The 20,993-nt window shown below is 42.3% G+C and overlaps 1 protein-coding gene across 3 annotated transcripts in view; it reads left to right on the plus strand.

Moving 5' to 3' along the window:
* The window catches only part of gabrg2 (gamma-aminobutyric acid type A receptor subunit gamma2), a 47,501-nt gene that overhangs the window by 16,740 nt on the left and 9,768 nt on the right, over positions 1-20,993 (plus strand). For all 3 annotated transcript variants that reach the window (XM_034606600.1, XM_034606601.1, XM_034606599.1), the window contains exons 4-7: positions 113-333; positions 1,755-1,837; positions 4,097-4,234; positions 20,402-20,554. In XM_034606600.1, coding sequence (XP_034462491.1) covers positions 113-333; positions 1,755-1,837; positions 4,097-4,234; positions 20,402-20,554 — 595 coding nt within the window. The remainder of the gene's footprint in view (positions 1-112; positions 334-1,754; positions 1,838-4,096; positions 4,235-20,401; positions 20,555-20,993) is intronic.

A 20,993-nucleotide genomic window follows, 5' to 3' on the forward strand; every position in this document is an offset into this window, starting at 1 on the left:
GTATGCTGCGAGGGTTTTCCTGACAAACGGAGAGTTTTATCTGGTGTCCAGCATTTAAACTGAAGTCAAACATAACGGTTGCGGGTTGGAACTGTGTTTTGTCTGTCGTCAGGAATACACCATCGACATCTTCTTCGCCCAGACCTGGTACGACAGGAGGCTAAAATTCAACAGCACGATGAAGGTGCTGCGTCTCAACAGCAACATGGTCGGGAAGATCTGGATCCCCGACACGTTTTTCCGCAACTCGAAGAAGGCAGACGCTCACTGGATCACCACACCCAATCGCATGCTCCGAATCTGGAACGATGGTCGAATACTCTACACCCTCAGGTAAAGCTTGGTGGATTACTGAGATGGGATGCTGAAGAGCTGATTTAGGTATTTCTCATTCATTTGTGACCCGAAGCGTGATTGATTGTATGATTGGGTGGCAGGAGTAATCCAATTTAATGGTTATCACTGCTGTTTTATCATATTCACAGTTAAATTGTCAATTGTTGTTATCTATTATATTCGTTTGCTTCGAGGAATTGATCATTTTCCTGAACACTGCAAGATTAATCAACGTTTATTCAGGGAATATTTTGTAGATCTTGAAAATCTGATATATTTCAGATGGTTTGGCCTCTACTGAGTTTTCTATTTTTATAAATGAGTTTTCATTGAGGTCCTTCTGGGTCTTTATGGAGTGTACCACGAGCAACAAGCGCAGCGTGTACTGTAGAGAGCATTCTGAAGTACCCGACCAATTAGGGCCCCTCTGCATTAATGATTTATGATGCTGATTATCCTGAACAGGCCCTGGGCAATCTTAAATTTCAGCATTTTAAAGTTGACATTAATTAGCGTGCAGGAAATCTGTCTTGCCGAATGAGGCTGGAAGTTGTTATGTGGGAAGGGAACACTGGAACTGCATTGCCCTGAGCTTATTATTTTAGGTGCTCTTGCATGGAGGCTCGAGAAAAATCATTTTATCATATTTCTTCAGTGGTTTGACCGTCTGAATTGCTCTGATGCTTTTATTAAAAATTTCTAAATATCATACCAATTGCAAATAACTGCGATATTGTCTAATGACCCATTATTGCCTGGAGATCTTGAGACTGGAGCATTACAGTCTGATGTGCTGGACCTACTAGGGAACTGTTCATTGCAACACAGATGGATATGTTTCATGTGTAAAACAGGATGGGAGATTAAAGGGAAATATTAATTGTGCTTATTATCATATTTTGCGTGCCAAAAGTACAGCGGACGTTCCCACTGACACCACAATACATCACGGGTGGTAATAAGAGAGAAAGTGGACTCTTCTGGACTCAATCAAGCCGTGATGGATGTTCTCCAAAGCAGAACACCACCCCTCCACTTCATTAATTTGTTAAGGAACTCTGAATCTAACCACTGGTTAATTAGGATGACCGCTGCGATGCCGAGGACAATGATACATGACAATAGCGAGCACATGGGTGGGTAAAGTCATTTAAGGTCATTCTCTCATTAAGGGGAAGTTTAATGACTTTGCCTGCGAACTCCCTCAAGTGTGAAGAGAAGAGACAGATGTGTTGCCGTGGAAAACATGAATTTAGTTGAGGGAAATATGAATTAATGACGCCTGGTGTTTTCTACCGATAAGGTTAGAGGTTTAATTCTGACTATTTCAACACAGACTTTAAGTGTAAGAGATTGTTGTTGTTTCTGAATTGGCTATAGAAGGTAAGTGAGCGGATCCTAATATTGTGTCTCTGCAGGTTGACCATCGATGCCGAGTGCCAGCTTAAACTGAACAACTTCCCAATGGATGAGCACTCGTGTCCCCTGGAGTTTTCAAGCTGTAAGTCTGGCCATTTGCTGATGCCCCACTGTCTTACCCCTCCCCCTGTTCCTCTGTTCCATCTCAAGGACACACACACAAACACACACACACACACACACACACACACACACACACACACACACACGCACACACACACTGAGGCCATGAAAATGCGACATATGAGCCTAACAAAGACACAATTTAAGGAAAATGATGCAAAACGCCAAACCAAGGAATTCAAGCCGCAGTAATCGCCGTATTTCTTTCGTCTCCCGAAAAACAATCACATGCATCGTATGTGTATTTAAATTTAACAGATTGCTGCGCATATGAAAGTGTTCATGCATTTGCAGTATGCACAGAACATCTCGCAGTCTCTGCCTGCTATAATGCACTCTCAGTCTTTAAAGGGCTTTATTAAAAAAATTATGTAAAAACGTTAACAATATGCATTCATTCATGAAGACGCGAATAATAAAATGTGTTAAACCATCCATTCATTAAAGGTACAGTACGTACTGGCATTCAGTAACGGTATTTAATAATAGATGTTTCATTACCCACTCGATCAAAGCCAAAGAGGTGATTGATTTCCCTGCACGAAGTCAATACTGTTCTAAAAGGTGACCTGTCCATGTTTGTCAGTACCGCAGTGTGACGACCAGACGGAGGGGCAAGTTATGCTAATGAGGCTGCTACGGATCTACAGAGAGATGCACCATGGGATGCTCTCCAGAGAACGCTTCCTAAATAGCTCCAGAGCAACAAGAAAGAGAAACCGGGGGGGGGGAAAGCAGCCTAAAAATGGAACAGAGGCATTCATGTAAATTTGATGAAAGCCACGGATGTTTTCTGAACTTTGAGAATCACTTGATGTACATACATGAGCTGGATCTCAGAAGAGGCAGGCGGGGCAGTGTGCCGCTTTCATCACGTGGCGTGTTCTCTCAACACGTGCCACGGAGCTGCCTCTTCAGGAGACTTCAGCAGAATGACTTATAGACGGCGTAGATGAATTCCAGCTGCTCATTTAAATATCTTAATTAATGCTTCGACTTGCACAAGTCGCTCCAAAGTGAATTCCGGACACCGAGCTCCAGGAGCACTCTGGGTTCCCAAAAAGACACTAAAAGAATAATTTGCCCCTCATGTATTGCCGGTGAGGGAGCCGACTGCCCGCCTGGCCGGCAGTAATGTGGCAAATGGGCAGATCCTTCCATCCCCTGCTCCTGTGAGGTCCAGCATTATTGGATGTCTGGGAGCACTTTAGTCGTAAAGCCGTTTTTAAGTTTGCACCGAGGAAAGTTCATGTGCATTATTCAATGGCTCAACACAAGAGTGAAGACGACACTGGAGTGAAATCTGAAGAGATTTGGCCGAAGATCATTAAAGTCAAACTTAAATCTCTGTACTTTGGAACATTTAGTGAGGTCCATTCACAGGAGAAGAGTTAGGAGCCCGTTTATAAATTCAAGTTCCTGCTATTTGGAAATAAGTTTAACTACTTTTGTACTTTTAAATTTAGCTACAAGATAGAAATTCAATAACAACAAATATTATTAGATTATAGTAATGCATCTACTCACCTAAGTGAATCAGTATCAGACATGTGAGATTACTGATTAGATTCTCAGCTCTTGAAGTAATACAATTACAGAAATCGAACTCATCATCAGCCGTGGATCAATGTTGTAATTTTGAGTGTTTAGTCTGTGAAGTTTTCCTGAAAGTTATTTTCCCTCCCCACATTTGGACTAGTCTGTTAAATACTATAATACTTTTACTCAAGTTTTTTAGGAGTTGAAATAGTTTTCTCACAAAATATTTTCATTTCACCCAAATTTTGTTCTTCTCTTTTTCCAGGATAATAAATTGACTTTGTTTATCAACAAGCTGCTTAGAAAGCATAGTCTATCACATGTGGGCCGTAGTCAAGTGTTTTCTTCATTGAATATTGGATTTTCTGGTTTATTGTAGGTTTTTTTATACTTCAAATTTAAAAGATCTTGCATGTTGTGTTTATATTTCTCCTCAGTGTGTCATGCTTCTCACTTCAAACAGTTTATTTGTACGGTAGCTCACTTTGTAGGTATGGGTGAAATAAGACTTATTTCACATTGAACAGTCTTGCTGAAAGCCCATCAAGTCTGGAGACATTTCCTAAAAGGGATGAAAATTAGCCTTTGAAAAGCACAGTGCTGTTTTTTGCACCGAGCCTCCCTCCTCGGAGTTTCTGCTGAGCTCCATGTCACACTGACTCTGTTCTCTCGTGCTCAGACGGCTACCCCAGGGAGGAGATTGTGTACAAGTGGAAACGGAGCTCAGTGGAGGTTGGGGACATTCGCTCCTGGAGGCTGTACCAGTTCTCCTTCGTGGGCCTGAGGAACACCTCTGAGATCGTCAGGACCGTCTCAGGTAAGAAACCGGTCTATTTCATTGCTTCTTAACAAGTCTCAAAGACATATAATTATAATCTTAAAACGTAGCTATGCATGGACATTATCCAAATAACATGACCGTCCCTGTTTGGGTTTCTGATCTGTAAACAATCCCTGTGGATCTGTAGCTGGAGCTGGTTCATATCTGGAGGTTAGAACATAAACTCTTGGAGAAACAGATGTGCCCATCTCTGTTTTTACAATTTATGATTTTTTAGTTCTCACTGCCAAAAAGTAAAATCCATAAGGGCGACTGACTGTCCTGTATCTCTCACTTCCCCTATGGGATCCATGCTCAATAGAAAACTGCCCCGCTGACAGAGTGAGATGGGACATTTACAGCAGTCATGGATTTATTGTAAAAAAAACTCTGAATATTGCTCACTGGGTGAATGCGCTTTAACGTATTTTGACCCATTCTTGCATGAAGGGCTTTTTTTTGTGTGTTTTTCCCCAGGCAAGCATAAAAGTACTTTTTTTCCCTCAACCTGATGGTTCAACTCGAGAGCATTTGAAAGGCAGTTTTGAATGTGTGTGACAATTTAGAAGGTTTTATTCTACTGCTTTCATAACAGAGATTCAACTCGTTCTGAGTCAGGGACCTGAGGTACAATATGGACCAGTTATATTCCATTCAATTTTAAAACCTTTATTTGAGTAATAATAGTAATAATGTTCTTCAGTAAAATTGAGGGAAATATTGACTTTCTCCCCTGTAATCCTCTCCCATGTATTTTACCTGAGTCGACTGTCCTTCATGTCATGCTCTGACAAGAGTGGATGGATTAATCAAACGCTTTGCTTATTAAATAACACAGAGAAGGAACAGGTGTGTCAGTCATATCGTGTTTATATGACGGGATCCCGTTCACAAACGCTGCAGGAATATAAACGTCACCTGGAGTAGAAACAACTGCTTCCCCTGCAAAGTGTTGGTGTTTCAGTGAAGGGCCCAAAGTGTGTTTGCATGTGCACGCATGTTTGCTCATGTTTATATGCATGAGATGTCAGGGAGTTGTGTTTGCAATGTTACGGAAGGAAATGCATGTTTTCGTTCCGCTTGTCTCGGGTGTGAAATCAAGGAAAGTAGAGCCGCAGAGACAAACTTTGGCCGGAGGAGGATTCGTTCTCATTAGATCAGCCGCAGCATCCAGAGGAACCGACTGACATTTTAAATAAGGGCCCATTATATACCTACAGGTCAAATAAATCCTACTGTGTAAATTCTAAGGAGGCATTTGAGCTTTTTCTTTTTTACCTCGACTTGAAAGTCTAGACATTACTAACAATAAACGCATTAAGGTCTCAGTCTTTTCTCTTTTACCTTCAACTCAATTCCCTTTTTTATGAGATATTCAATTAACCGTCGAGTATTTATCGCAGGCAGCGGGATGTTGTTCTGGCTGCCCTCCATCTGTTTAAAATATACTGCTGGCTGGAAGGCTAAAGGGACGTTATTGTATCGGACATGAGTCAGTGGGGTCATTATTCTTGCAATCATTTGTAGATCACTGTGTCTAGTCCTTTACAGCTGTATACTGCGTCTCCTTCACAATAAGAGTCTTGTGAGACCTAGTTGTTTTATACTAAAAGATACAGTATGAAGCACGTATGACATCTTTTTGTAGATAAATGATGATGATGATAATGATTTTAAACACAGTTGTGTAATGTGCGTCAGTATATGAAAGCTCAGTGTGGAGCAGTGGAACTAATGAACAGTGCTCTCCCATGATGAGCAGTTAGTTTGGAGGTAATGTTGTTTTTGAAGTGTTTACTCGGGCTGTAATAGCTCTTATGTAAGCCAGTGCTCTGAAAAGGTGAAAAAAACAAAACTGTGACAAAAAAACATCTGCTATTACAGTAAATTATATTTTATGTTTTAATCACAGTGCAGTTTGCAATTTAGTTGCACAAAATAAAAATATAATGTACTGGCCACTGCAATGCTGTTTATTCCTATGTATTATTTTAAATATCAAATGTAGAGATCAAATTTCTGTCTGAATAAAATGCTCAACCGAGCTCTATCATAAATACTGAGAACCACACTTGTACACAAAGTAGTCAAGGGATTAACTGAATTCACCCAGTCGTTCTGTAATTTGCCACAGTTCACCAGAGTGTCACTGCCACATGACGCTCACACGCACGCATATGCACAGAATGCCTTTGTATGTACATAGGCATCGCAAGACCAACTGCTTAGCCCCAAGCCGTGCAAAGGTGATTTTAAAAAAAATTAAAGGCTACTTGTAAATGTTGTTTGTTTGAATCAAAACATTTCTCGAGTGACAACGTGAAAAGGCGACGCGTGTGGGAGGATGAGCTGCGTCCTCCGACTCGGTTCCGTTTTTTTTCCACGGGCGGCCATCTGCTCTGTTGTCAGAGCGGAGAACCTTGACTGTGGCGGTGAGACCCCTCGTCTCATTCCGCAGTCAGTTTGGGTTTCTGCTTCAAGATTCATGAACACAACATCTGTCTCAAAAAGCAATCAGTTACTTCTTAATATGCTGCGTCATCGGCAGCTCGTTTTGTACATTTTAAGCATAGACAGACGATATAATGTTATAATAAACACTTGTACTGGTGGGTTAGATGTTTAACCCACTAGTTAGAGTTACTTTCAAAATAAATGATTATTATTATTATATAATGTTATTGACATCAATGTATTTAATTCTGAGGTAAATGTAAGACAATTTTAAGAAATCCAACAGTTTGACTTATACTTTTGAGTTTGCTTATAATGTTATTAATGATTTCATGGTCTAGTATCACTATTTCCTATTCCCTTCATAATTTTAGTCAAAGGTGCTTTCATCTTTAAAAAAATATGTTGTTACCAAGTATTTAAACATATTTATAATTTTTTATATCCGCTACATAAGTTGGTTTTGTCATTTTAAACGTGTTATTTTGCAATCAGATGCATATTTTTCATAAAGGTGCCAACTTTTGTTATTGTTGTTACTCACATTTACTTAGATCTATGCGTAACACCACTGTCGTGTTGACTGCCGCATTTTCGTGACTGTAATTCTGTAGCAGGTGGTGTAGTGAGCGGGGGGCTCGTCCTCCAATCACACATCCTTGGGGTCAAGTTTTCTACTCAGGGACACTCTGCCAGCTGAAGAGCTCTGTGTGTTTGTCCTGCCTGGAAGGTTATAATTAAGTTCCAGTTATTCTCATTCCAGGCAAAGCAAAGGAAACTTTATTTGTAAAGCACGTATCAAACACCAGGGAAATTCACAGGGTAAAAAAATGCGACAAGGGTAAAAATGTGCGCTTGAAAAGTGTGAAAGTACAGACAAGCGATACATCAATTAATTATTTGAAATTAAAAAAATTAACTTTTAGCGATAACCAGGAAGGGTAGACAAAATATAAAGTTGTGTTAAAATGTCTAATTACCAGGGAGGTTATTCCAGGTCTGTGTTTCAGAATAAGATGCTGCATCACCGTGTTTATATCTAACACTCTAACACACCAACGAGCTGGTCCCAGGTATCCTGAGGGTTCTGAGGTTCATTCGGCATTAAATCAGGTTTAATTGGGCCCAAAGACAAAAAGAGATTTGTGCAATAGCAGTGAGATATTGAAGTGAATTCTTTGAGTGACAGTGTAATGATTTTAGTGCTGTTGTGATGTGGTTGTATTTCCCCCCTATATTCGGGGGGGTTAAAAGCTCTATGAACAGATCATTACAGCCAATCTTCAGGGAACTTAGCTGTTTTTGAGCTTTTCTCAATCTCACTTGGAAACTCTTCCGATTCTTACATTATATTTAGTTTTTCGATGGTCGAGAGCAGCTGTTCAAGCACAATGTGAGATCTCAGTTAAACTGTGTTTGAAACGGGTCAGGTGAGGTAAGGGAGAGAACACGTAACGGTAAGCCCAGCAGACAAGCAGGCAGGTGAATCGGCCTGATCCGGACGGACAGTGAGGACTGTAGCAAACAGCCAGAGGAAGAGATCCTCTCTCATTCTCCCCGACAAGCCAGTCACGCCCAGGTTCAAGTTGTCACAGCGTTACTCCGCGGCGTCCACGCATCTGTGCTCGTACTCCCGGATTTTTTGTTGTTGTTGTAAGATGATAAAAAAATTGAATGCATGATTAAAAAACGATTGAGTGATATTTAAATGAAAGGCCTCTGGGGGAAGGGGAGGTCGACTCGCCATCTGCTGCTCTGATGCAGTCGAGTTTGAGCTTTTTTTTATCTTTTATAAAGGCTATGTCTGTTTTTATTAGTTTTTTCTTTCCTCCCTCAGCCAGTGTCCAAAGGCTTAGTCCCTCAACATGTCACTTCACATCAGAGCTGCCTGCGCTGCCTGGAAGCCTATACCTGCATTTACAAACACAGACACGCACACACATTTGCATGCACACACACACTGTTGCTTATGACATGCAAGAGCCACTGCAAGGACACCAGTGCACAGAATAGGTGGAAGCGATGCAGAGTATTTGAATGCAAGACATCCACAAAGTTAAACCCTTGGAATAGTCTAAACTTGGTGCTGGGTACTAAGTTCTCACTGGTCTGCTGGGCTGGAGTTTAGAGATGGTCAGAACATCATTGTGCAGACAGGCACAGAGACAAATGATGGAAGAGAGAATGAAATTGAAAAGGAATTTAGTCATGGCATTATTTTGTGCCTGCAAAGGAAAATTGCAAAACAGAATCCATGTTAGACATATGGTGCTTGTTTACAAAGGGGAGTTTGAGGCTTTGAGCAAAGTACGTGGATTTGCTTTATCTGAGGACAACATTTGTGGGACTCGCGTCTCAGTAACAATATCAGAAAACCAGAAATGGGTTGGTTTTCAAGCTTTTCAGACAATTTGCAGTGTCTGAAATGCACATACAGTAACTATATATAAACTATGCATGGTGATTTTAAAATGTTCTTCAACATATGCTCAGGATTTGACAGAAGTAGAACACGACACATCGGTAGCCACCGAGTTGCATTCATCCGCAGTGTTGTTTTAAAGTAGGCAAAGGAAGATTAAGTCTGGAGAACAAGGACCAATGATTTGAGTGATTTGTCTTATCAGACATCGGGTGATTAGTCTTCTTGTGTAAAGCCACAGATGAATGTAGCCATTGTGGCGCATTTACATTCACCATCAAATACAATCACATTGATCTCCATGCAGCCGTTAGCCATCTTCCCAGCGCATTAGTGGAATAAATGAGCTTTCAAACATTGCTCTGTCGGCCAGTGGTGTCTCCCTTTGTAAAGTCAGTGCAGTTTTCTTCCTTCCTTGCTACCAGACTGCCTCTTCCTCAGCAGTGAATCACGGGGTGGTTTGAGCAGGGCATGGGGTGGTTAATTTGCTGTCCCCTTAGCTGAGCACAACTGTATGCTGAGGGAGTCAGCCAGTGGAACATATATCTCTGTGTTTGACAGTAGAGTGCTTTGGTGTGCGCCAGTGTCCATGAATTAATGCATGCTCCTACGTGTCCATTTGCTTGCATGCACATTTCAGTGTGGCGCGCTCTCCACTGGATATGAGTCTCTTTTTTATGTATTGAAGGCTATTCTTAGAGTGACCCTCCAAAAGCCATGGCGTGCAGCCCTGTTGTCTGTGTGCGCCCGCCTGTGTGATTCAGTTTGAGTGGAGAAAGCCCTGGGACACATCAGTGGCCCTCTCCAGATTACCCAGCTCCACAGTTCGCAGATGATTCTTTGATGGGGCGAATCTGGAGGCACTGTGGTTGAAAAGAAGTCGCCCGGCAAGAGGAAGCAGTCGGCACAACAAACACATGAATACCCACGCACACGAAACACACAGATACACAGGGATATATTTATATGCGAGGGGTGCAACGATTCTGAGACATTAACCAATAACAGTACAGCAAACCATTGCATGTGCAGCCTGTTGAGGTTTCATTGCTTCATGAATGTAAAAATATATATATATATTCTTTTCATCATGAATTAAATCACATGTAAACCATGAAACAAATAATCGGTTTAGTCAGGGCAGGCTGCATATTGTTTTAAATAGTACACATTACACCATGCGTCACATGACCGTTTTGATCCAATCGCGTGAGCACAGTTAATCTCTGCTATTCCAAAGGATTCACCTCATAGCATGGCATGAGTGCATCACTGCGCTATATTTAGGCTCGGTGTGCTGCGAATGGAGACCTACACCACAATGTTATCCTCAGCTACACTAACAACACACTATGAAACACACAAATTCAAATAGATGCCGTTTTCCTGCGAGGAGGAGAATCATATCAGAATGAAGCCGTGCAGATGGAATCCTTAGAATATACACGATGTTTTAATGCCACAGTCATTCAGGAGCCAAGAGTGGTTTCTTCTTTCCTCATCCTTTCTTTCTGATATCACTTTTAGGTCCATATATCCTATCGAAGGGTCTCTGCAGAAGAAAATCATTGTTACTGGAGCCTCATATTACATTTGAGTTTTGTGTCTCGAGCTTGTTTTGATGAATCTATTCTAATAATCTGTTTTTATAAGGAAATAAACTTAAAGTTAGGACCGTAGACTGCAAGGGGCAATATTATCTCAGCGTCAGGAGCTCTGAGAAACCTCCCAGTGGTGATGTGGTCATGTTTATGCCACACACAGTTGTAGTGGCAGAGAGTCAAATTAAAGAGGAAAAGCTATAAAATTCCGTGAAAAAAACGATGCCAGTGAGACGGGAGCGCTCGTAACCAGCTGCCTGATTTAATCATGAAAATATGGAGGGAGACAAAAACCAATAAATCCAAATGCCAATAGTTTTTTTTATTGTTACTGAGACATCGCGTCCCTGATCGAATAAAACACCTGCGAAAGCTCAGACATGCTGTCTGAAATGATTCTATTTTCCATTGCTTTAATGAGTAACATTTCGTATAATTGCAGAATTAAAATGCAAAAATGTGAACAGATGCAATATGAGATAGCGTAATATGCAGATGGTAAGGGATGAAGAGGAAAATGTTCAAATATGACTTAATGATCGTGCTAATATAAAGTATTTCAGCGATGCTTTGTTCTACCCAATAAATTCACACAGCCTTAGTTTGTTTTTCTATAAAAATCTCTATTTAAAAGACAATTAAAAGCTAAAAGAAGTAATTGTTTTGCTAATTTTCAAACTAAACAAATCATCGGTGCACGTGAGGTTGCCCATGACTTCATGCTGTATAATAAAAGAGTAATTTAATCACAGTCATAGTACGTCGCAGCTTTTTATCAGATGACAATCACTCCATCTTGTTGAAGGAAAAAGGTTAAGAAGCGCTGAAACAATCCATTAGCCACGGCGGCTCTCGGTTGCTATAATAGCCGCTTCTCTCCTCTCTAATCTTCCCCTCCCTTCATCCCCCTTTCTCTCTCTCTCTCTCTCTCTCTCTTTCTCTCCACGTTCTCCCTCTTGCTTCTGGGTGATAGCTGTGATGGGCAGGAGTGGGAGGAAAAATGCCCTGACTCAGCCAGAATCCTCCTTTTGAGAAGTTAAATACCAATTTAAACTCCTCCCTGTCCCCCCCTCTCCCATCCTCACCCACCTGATACACTAACAATATTCACATTAACAAGTGCCTGCTCGATGCACCCCCCCACCCAACTACCACCACTACTGCAGCCGCCCCTTCTCCCCTGCTCCCTCTCGCGTTTTTTTATTGGTGCTTCCGTGTCCTAGTTTTTAAAAACACAAACCCACCAATCCCCCCCTTGCGTTCCTCACTCCATCTCTCTCTTTCTCCGTCTGCCCTTCTTAGTTGACAGCCTAATGATCCACTAATTAACACCTCGAAACAGGGACTGGTTGATCGGCCATAGGAGCAGAGATTGTACAGGGGAAGTTAGGTTTCTTGTTTTCCTCCCCATTGACCAACACCTGCATATAGAACAGCTCCAGGGGCAAAGCAGAGGAGTGCAGATGTTCTTTTGTTATATGTTATATCTTCTGTCTTCTCAATGTTTTTTTAAAGATGGTGGACATGCACCAATGAGTGAAGGTCAAGCGGTAGAATAATATGCAGTGGAGCTCCACTCCTGCAGCTTACTTACAGCACAACCTCTCCTCTACCTCAATATGTGACTGTAAGTGTCCTTGTGTCTTTTATGGCACCAAACATTTCCCACAGCCCAACTGCAATTCGCAACATGAGCTTCAGAGCGATAAACTAGGACACTGGAATACACTCAGTGCAAAATTCAAATCATCTAATTTGCAAGAGAGTAAAAAAGAGAGGGGGGGAAGTAAGTGGATGTAAATAAGTGAGTCGAGTGTTTTTCGGGTGAGAGGCAAAGATTGAGGTCAACAGGGAGAGAGATGCACGAATAAAGAGGGGGAGAAAAAAGGAAGAGAGGAAAAAGAGGAGGATGTGCAGCCAATACCAAAACAGGTCAGAGCTGTCAGAGACGCTGCTTTTTTGGGGGGGGGTGGTTTGTGTCCCTCTTGACTTCTGCTGCTGCAGCCGTCATTCTGAAAAATCCTGGTATGTAACACTGGAAGGTCAGACGTGGGTTGATGCCGCCATTCGAAGATTTTAAGGACGGGAAGAGAGACTTAAGGTCGTTTCATACTTTCCACGTCTGCCTGTCTGTCTGAGGGTAAATGTCATCGTCTGCGAGGGTCAGCGCCGGACCCTCAGATGCAGACGTCCACGTGAAGCGCACAATTTGTGACTACGCGGACTACACATGCTCCAGATAACAAAATGGATTCTCAATGGTGATGTGGTTCATTAATTCAGAAGACCCTCAAGCCTTTAGTAAGCCTGGAGGTGAATGAGGGAGACAGTCGGACATATTCTGAATTTTTAGTTGGAAGGTTTTATTGGATGCCCGGACTAATATCTCTCCTCCTGCTGTAGTTAGTGTTTCTACTGCCCATGTTACAGCTTAAACATCCTATTCCTCATATTCATATATGAGACAACTACCACTGTGGAAATAAAACAAATTGTGATGTTTTATTGCAATATAATAGACCTTGTTAGAACATTCAGTATTTTGATCAGACCCCCTTAGAGAGATGCAAATGATGAGGGGATTTTAGAAATCTTACAGCTATCACTAAAGTTAAGTTAAGTAGAAATGTTTTGTATCCAGACCAATTGAACAGTCTGGTCTTGATGCCCTGTTCCAACAGACAGCAGGTTTAGAGGCTAAAAGCAGTTCAAAGTCGATGCCACTCCATGGAGCAGTTGTTCCAAGGCCGAGGCCCGGTGGCCAAATAAATGATGATAAAGTTCTGTGCTCCGGTTTTAGATAACACCACTCTCATTCAGCTTATTGGCCCCACGTAATATTCTGCAACCCTGGGTTTCGGAGTAATTAGCCATTAGAAATAAGGAGAGAGCAGATGTGGAACATTATGTGTCTGGTTGTTTAATACGTGGCATAAGAGGATACGTCTCAGAATTGTAATAATAAATCTTAATGGTGTTCCACAGCGCACCACCTGAATACAAGGAGGAGCATTAACACAGATAAATGTTTTTTTGTTTTTTTTTCTGTCTTATCGGTATTAAAACTCTGAATAATCCACATTTATAAATCATATGTGGCCTGTGAAGCCATGAAAAGTGCCATGCGTTTATATTATCTGTGCTTAGTATGCTAATACATGCCACAGATACTATAATGTATCCGGGGATTAAAAGGCATATAGGATATTGGTGAAATTAAATTTCAAGTCATCTAAGCTGGCCGCTCTGTTTACTAAGAGGTTTAACCTGCCTCACTGCAAACACTTACCTTCAGTGACACTGCCCATGAATCTCTATGAGGGGAGCTGCTGTCGATGTGCATGCTGAGTAGATGGGATCCTGTATGAAGTCGAGCAAAAGGAGAACATTCTCTTATTTGGCCAACTGAACTGACAATACATCTTAAGGTGCTTAAAGGAAAACACGGTTTAATCAGAGTTTGCACAGGCATAAATCGGTATTGTAGTTTTGGGCAACTCAGTCAGTATGTTGATAATGATTAATTAGATTTTAAAGCTTAAAACCAGGGATCCACAATTCTAATTTGGACGAGCACAAAGCCTTTGGCAAAGACATGGACACTGATTGTCTTGGCTCACACAGCTTATCCTTCCAATTTAGATTTAAATTGCATTAATGCTATTATACATTGTGTCATTATGAGTGAAAAACCATCCTGTGGTAGTGACAGTCCTTCCTGACTTATGGTTCATTAAAGCACATGTTAGAGTTTGATGAGACAGCGAATGTTTTTCTGATTTCACTTGTTGTATTCTGTGCAGAACTCGTATCCATCCGAGTCGAAATACTCGACATAAAAAACAGCATTAAATGTCTGTACTTTTGATTTTTATTGTTGTAGTAAGTGAGTTTAATCGGCACGGCTCCGTTCAAATGTTCTGCAATATAAAAACACAAAATTGCCATGTTTATACTGGTCAATCATAAATGGGAGCATCTGGGAAGATAAACTGTTACTGCTGTGCTGATTTTGCACAAGATCATTTTCACAGTTGTAAAAACTACGGACGGTGCTGTGACATCCTTGCCCTTCAGTCGCTCTATTTGAAGTGTGTTTTGCTCTACTGAAGTTCACTAGTAGTGGACGAGTGCATCTTGTATTTACTGCAAATAAATCCTCCTCTTGATGTAACACTTGCATGCACCAGGCATAAATAACAGTACTATAAATGTATATATAGATATATTCTAAATCGTAGCTAATCTCGGCTTTTAAAGAAGTACAAAGGGGAACGTGTGAGTGAGACCTGTCACCTGGCCACAATGAGTAGAACATGACAAAATAAGAAGTGGTATTTTAACCATGAGAAGAAAGGAGAGTGAAAGTTGAATTGAAGGACTTGATGCTTACGTAACGAGTGTGAAACGCATCCCTGCTCATTGTGTGAATAAGAAATAATGAAGCCATTTTTAGACAAGGCAAGCCGGAGCGCAGATAAAATGGAGAGACACGCAGATATGTGAGAATGTGTTGGCCTTGTTTTTAATTAAATGACGGAATGGAAATGAACACACTAATGGAGTTTTAAGTCTTTAAATATCAGCAGAGAAATAAAACAAGTGGAACAAAGACTGGAATAAACTCGATTTTGTGTCTGTGGCATGAAAATAAAAAGCAGAGAAAGCGTTGTACGTTTTGGTGATTTGATTAAAGTTATAATATGTAACAATTCTAAATAACCTTTGTTACATAATTTTTTAAATAAAGTATTCAAATTATCCCAACTATTTCGTACACAATTTTATTCAAGGTTAAAGGGACGTTTCATTTTTCATCACATTTTAAATGTGTCGTATCCATTTTACTCGTCTCAGCTGTAACTACTGGGGCAAACGATGTATAATGAAGATAAAACACACTGCTAGCCAGTTAGCCAGTGAACCACTTGGCTGTTATTTCATCCCACTGTTTGTACTGGTCGCTCGGATCACGATTATGTCCTTTGCTGCGTAACATGAAGTGGTATCAGGCATATTTTGATCAGCAGTGGTGGTGAAGACAACAACTCCCATGATCCCTTGCTGCTTCACAATACTTTTAAACTAGGCCTTTTGTTATCGTTTCAATCGAGAGACACCTAGTGGCCGAAGCTACGTATTGCACGTTTGATTACAAATTTGTTTGGGCATGAAGCAGCACAAAATGTCACACACATTTTTTAACCTGAGCAATAGGGTGGCGACTGCTTTTTATCCAATCTTTAGGCCTCGTCTTATAGTTCCTGTCTCAAATGTAGTTTTAATACAACTACAATTACATATCACACATTCATACAGCAGACAGGGTGGTGTAGTAATCCAGAGTAGAAATACTGGTTGATTTCAGCAGCTCTGTGCAAGATGTGTAATCCTGTGATGCTCAAAAGGGGCCCACTGCTCCTCAGTAGGTTAATCCAGCCTTGATAGCATGTAACGTAAAAAATCTAAAAATAACCCCTCAACTTTACCTTTTATTCTCTTTCTACTAAACTCTTCGATAATGGCGAGGGGAAACCGCTTTGGGCAGATTCTCACCACCTGTCACAAATCCTGCCCTCAATAATGTGAGAGCTATTACTGCGTCTGGGAGAAGGCTAATCATCTGTCCCTGTCACAGTGAACACAATGTTAACAACGAGGCAATCAAACGCCGTAGCCTCCTGTCCTGCTGTTTAATCACGCCGCCGTGTTGCCGCAGTTACTCACCATGACAATGCCGTGGCTTTTTTTTATTTTTATTTTTTATTATTCCCACGGTGACATCATCTCGCCTCCCACTGCCGGGCAGGAATAGCTGCAGTCGACTGCGGAGGGCAGAATGCAAAGCTGGTAACTGGTTAATCGCTCACACATAGCCCCGAGTCATGTCACAGAAAGTGGCGAGTTAACATCGTCTCTAAGTATTGTTGACCCCAGAAAGCAGCCGTGGCATAACCCGGGTCATTAGAGAAGCTCCTGTCTTTCTCACACACACACACACGCACACACACACACATGCATGCACACAATAGCATGCGCTGTCACCTCTGATATTTATGACCCTTGACAGCAGAGGAGCTCAGTGAGACAGCCTGTCAGCAGCTCTGCAATGTGTCTGGCTTGTCTCCCTTCATTGGATGGCCAGCATGTGCCTTAGGTCTCTCCTGCCCATCTATATCCACACCAATTTACAGCCTGGCTGCCGACAGAATGAAATTCTCATGTGACATCTTTCTCTTTTTTTTTCTTTTCTTCTTCTGGTCAGCACTCCTGAATTCCCATGTTTCCTTCCCCAAGAAACCCCCCCCGTGGCTGTTCTGCAGATAATGTAGAGCCGCGCAGGGACCAGGCCCCTCCCCATAGGTTCAATACTGAGCAATTACGGGATCTTATAACAATTTCTGTATTCTATGATAATAAAACATCCATCTTTTTTTATTTCCACCCTGGTAGTGGGCTCATATTTGAAGAATGATGATATTTTTTTTCTTTCTCCTGCTGCTGCTGTGTGTGTGTGTGTGTGTGTGTGTGTGTGTGTGTGTGTGTGTGTGTGTGTGTGTGTGTGTGTGTGTGTGTGTGTGTGTGTGTGTGTGTGTGTGTGTGTGTGTGTGTGTGTGTGTGTGTGTGTGTGTGTGTGTGTGTGTGTGTGTGTTATTCTGTTGAGTGTGTTGTCTTTGTGGCTTTTAACAACAAAGCAACACAGTTCTCTGATGAATGATCGTCCCCGCCAAGTTTTTATTGCTTTCCGGAGATTACATCAGCTCGCAGTAAATCCCTTTTTGCCGGTGATGTGTGTGATCCTAATAAAAAATACTTCAAATCACATCTTAATACAAACAATAGTTTTCAGCTGTTTTGTGCATAGTTGATTTTTTTTTTCCCACACACAGCTGTTGTCAACATTTGTCGTTCATGAATTACAAACAGAAAGGGACGGACTACATTGATAACAATGTAATTGCAGCAATGAAATAGAGAAGAGTGGATAAATTATAACTTTATGGGGTTTTAATAAGAAACATGCAGAGAGTTCTGTACTCCGTGTTCTTGTTACGGGGGAAATCAGCACATTATTGGAACGAAGCTGCCTGTGGGATCACTGGAGATGTGGGCGCTGCCTGATGCAGGAGAACGGCTGTGAGATCACAGACGACACCTTCTTAGCATTCATTGTTGATCCCCAGAAGGAAACGTTGACCTCCATAGTAACAGCCTTATAAAAAGGGGAGCTATCTATAAAGGCGCTGTGAGGCTTGAGTGTGAAGCGGCTCGTGACCACACCCTCATCTGCTGGTGCTAACAGATGGGGGGTTCGAGCTAAGGTTTGTCCGAGGGCTCCCGTTAAGGAGGAATGACGGCTCTAAAGGCCTGAATGGTTTGATATGGCTGCTGCATTCTTATGAGAAGTAAACTGGGACCTTACACACACAACTCGTATGCTGGTGTGCAAATCATGTACCTCGCCTAGACAGCACATTAAAATGTACAATAATGTGGCGAAGAACCCAATAGTTCCACCTGACTCAAACAAAATGTACAAATAAAGGATGCCAAGATTGCAAGAGGAAAATCAGCTTCCTAAAGCTTCCTATTCGATATTCATTTAAATTGAAAGCCCCTATGTATAGTATTCAAACATATCTGACACTGGTGACTCCTAGTGGTAGGAATGCACACTAACAACACCCCCACCCATTCCACACAGAAAAGAACGTGCCGTCAGAATAATCTGAACGATGGCAGAACCACATAAGAAGATAAAATGCACCCGAGCTGACAGTCAAGTATAAACAAGCATCATGTATAGTAGTGTAATGTAAAATGATCACATGGTCCAGTAATTGTGTTGGGACTGTCTGTCTGGAACACTCAACTATTTGCTTCCCATACGGTAATGTTGTGAAATCCCAGCCAGGCACTAAAAGCCAGAGATGGAACTGGAAACCATTTTGTTTTGAGTGGAAATCAGGAAGTCATTAACAAACACATGCATTACGATGGAGCGGTAATGGCAGGTGGTCTGATACTGATACATCGGCCTGCCAGGAGGGAGGGCATCGGTCGATAGCACCTCCTCAAAGTGTCTTCCTGGCAAGCGCCGTGGCCCGTAATGAAACTGGCGCAGAGACGGAGGAGAGGGGCGTAAGACGGGGGGGGGGGGGGTCTTACTCCAGCCGACCTCACCCCATGAGGTGGAGAGCCCATTATCATTAAGAGCCTGAGTAAATGTGAAGGAGGCTTTGTGCTGCTGACCAAGCTGGAATAAGTGTATCAAGCAGCAGTTTATCAGCTGTCTGGGGTCTCGGTTTCGGGCCCCTGCTAATGAAATGTTAATAAAAAACAAAATAGTGGGCTGAGGGACCCCGGAGAGCAGCCTTCATGTACTCCTACAAACACAGGCAGCGCACTGTAATATCCCGAGCACCTGCCTGCATCAGCAGAAAACGCACATGGTGATATGAGCGCTTATAGTTGTGCAGCCAGGGTTATTGCACTTGGTCTATTTACTAATGCCGTCAATGGCTGCGCGCGGTAGTAAATCACAAAGAGGTCGGGGCGCCGCGAGGACTCGCCGCACACACGACGTGCGCACGTTTTCGCAGACATTATGCACACTGACAGTCTGGTCTCCCTCTCTTTCCGTCTCTCATCACCACACAAATACACAGATGTTGGCTGTTTTTCAATAAACTGCGTGTTGTGCGCCCTTTTCTCATGAGGAAAATTATTAGCCAGCTGTTCATTCCCCAGCTGTGGAGACAATTCGGTGTGCCTGGAGTACTTCAACACACACACACACACACACACACACACACACACACACACACATTCACACACGCACTGCAGATACATGGCTGAGAGAGAGTAGGTTTGTGCCCCGCAGGTTACAAGGCACAGCGAGAGGCCAGGCGAGGTTTCCGACACTGTTAACAGTCTGACGTTAATCAATTAGCCAACAACTGAGAGAGGGGACGTCGTTAACGATCTGCCATTTAAACCCACAATATCAGGCAGACAGGTGCAGAGGACAGTAACTATTGGCAAGTGTGTGTGTGTGGATATAAGATTGTTCTTTTACATATTCACCCTGATTACAAGGGGGTATGAAGTGCATCCGCAAGTGTGTGTGTGTGTGTGTGTGTGTGTGTGTGTGTGTGTGTGTGTGTGTGTGCAGTGCAAGAGGGGTTGAGGCGTGTGCGTTTGTGTGCGCGTGCATGCTTAGCTTGCATTTTAAACAGGCAGCCCACATGATCTATACTGTCAGGGTCATGTCTATCTGGGCTCAGCTAACCTCAGCCTCTGCAGACCTAACATCTGCTGGGGTCAGACAGCCGGCCCGGGGAAGGGCTCATCATCAGCTGGATGCTGGTGTTCATGTTGCGGCTAAGCACTGGCAGGAGACGGGGGGGGGGGGGGGGTTTGCGAGTGAATCCGAGCAAGTCCGGCCCCGGCTCTTTGAAATTCATTTTAGATTTCCGAGCCTCCTCGGGCAAAGATGCAGTGAAGATTTTGCGTTCAATTATTCACGGATCAATTTTGTTTAGTTTTCTATAATCCTTGTAGATAATGTGAAATTATATAATAAAAGGAACCTTGTCCTTCAAATAAACTCTATATCCCCTGATGTTTTACTGTATGTCCAGCCTGTCCTCACTCTGTCTTCTCTCTCATTCTGTCTCTCTCCAGGAGACTACGTGGTGCTGACCGTCTTCTTTGACCTGAGCAGGAGAATGGGATACTTCACCATCCAGACCTACATCCCATGCACCCTGATCGTTGTCCTCTCCTGGGTCTCATTCTGGATAAACAAGGATGCAGTTCCTGCCAGGACGTCATTAGGTACAAAATGAATGAAGAAAGAATTATATTCTCCTTGAGATTTAAATTATTCACTTTATTTAAAGGCTTTATGTGTAATATCTTGCCATATCTTACTTCGGTCTATTTATAGAATCAGTCAAGCTAACGCAAACCCACACATGGTTTAGTTTTGCCCGGGAGGTTCATTAGACATCATGGCTTTAATTATGCTGCGAAACATATCAAGAGCTGGGTGCTGTAGTTACACACCACCACATATTAGAAAAGCCCTCTGTCCTCTTTCCTGCCATTCTCCCCTTTCCCTTCCTTTTCTCCTCCTTTTCCCCTCGGAGACAGGGCAGCTGCGAAGGAATATGGTCCATCTTGATTAGAGGAGCCTATCCCGGCACATATGTTTTCATGCATGCCTTAATGAGGCATTAATTATGCATTGGAGCGAGGAAGATGCAGAGACGCA

The sequence above is a fragment of the Hippoglossus hippoglossus genome, chromosome 14 (genome assembly GCF_009819705.1).
Source record: "Hippoglossus hippoglossus isolate fHipHip1 chromosome 14, fHipHip1.pri, whole genome shotgun sequence".
In the NCBI taxonomy this organism is placed as follows: domain Eukaryota; kingdom Metazoa; phylum Chordata; class Actinopteri; order Pleuronectiformes; family Pleuronectidae; genus Hippoglossus; species Hippoglossus hippoglossus.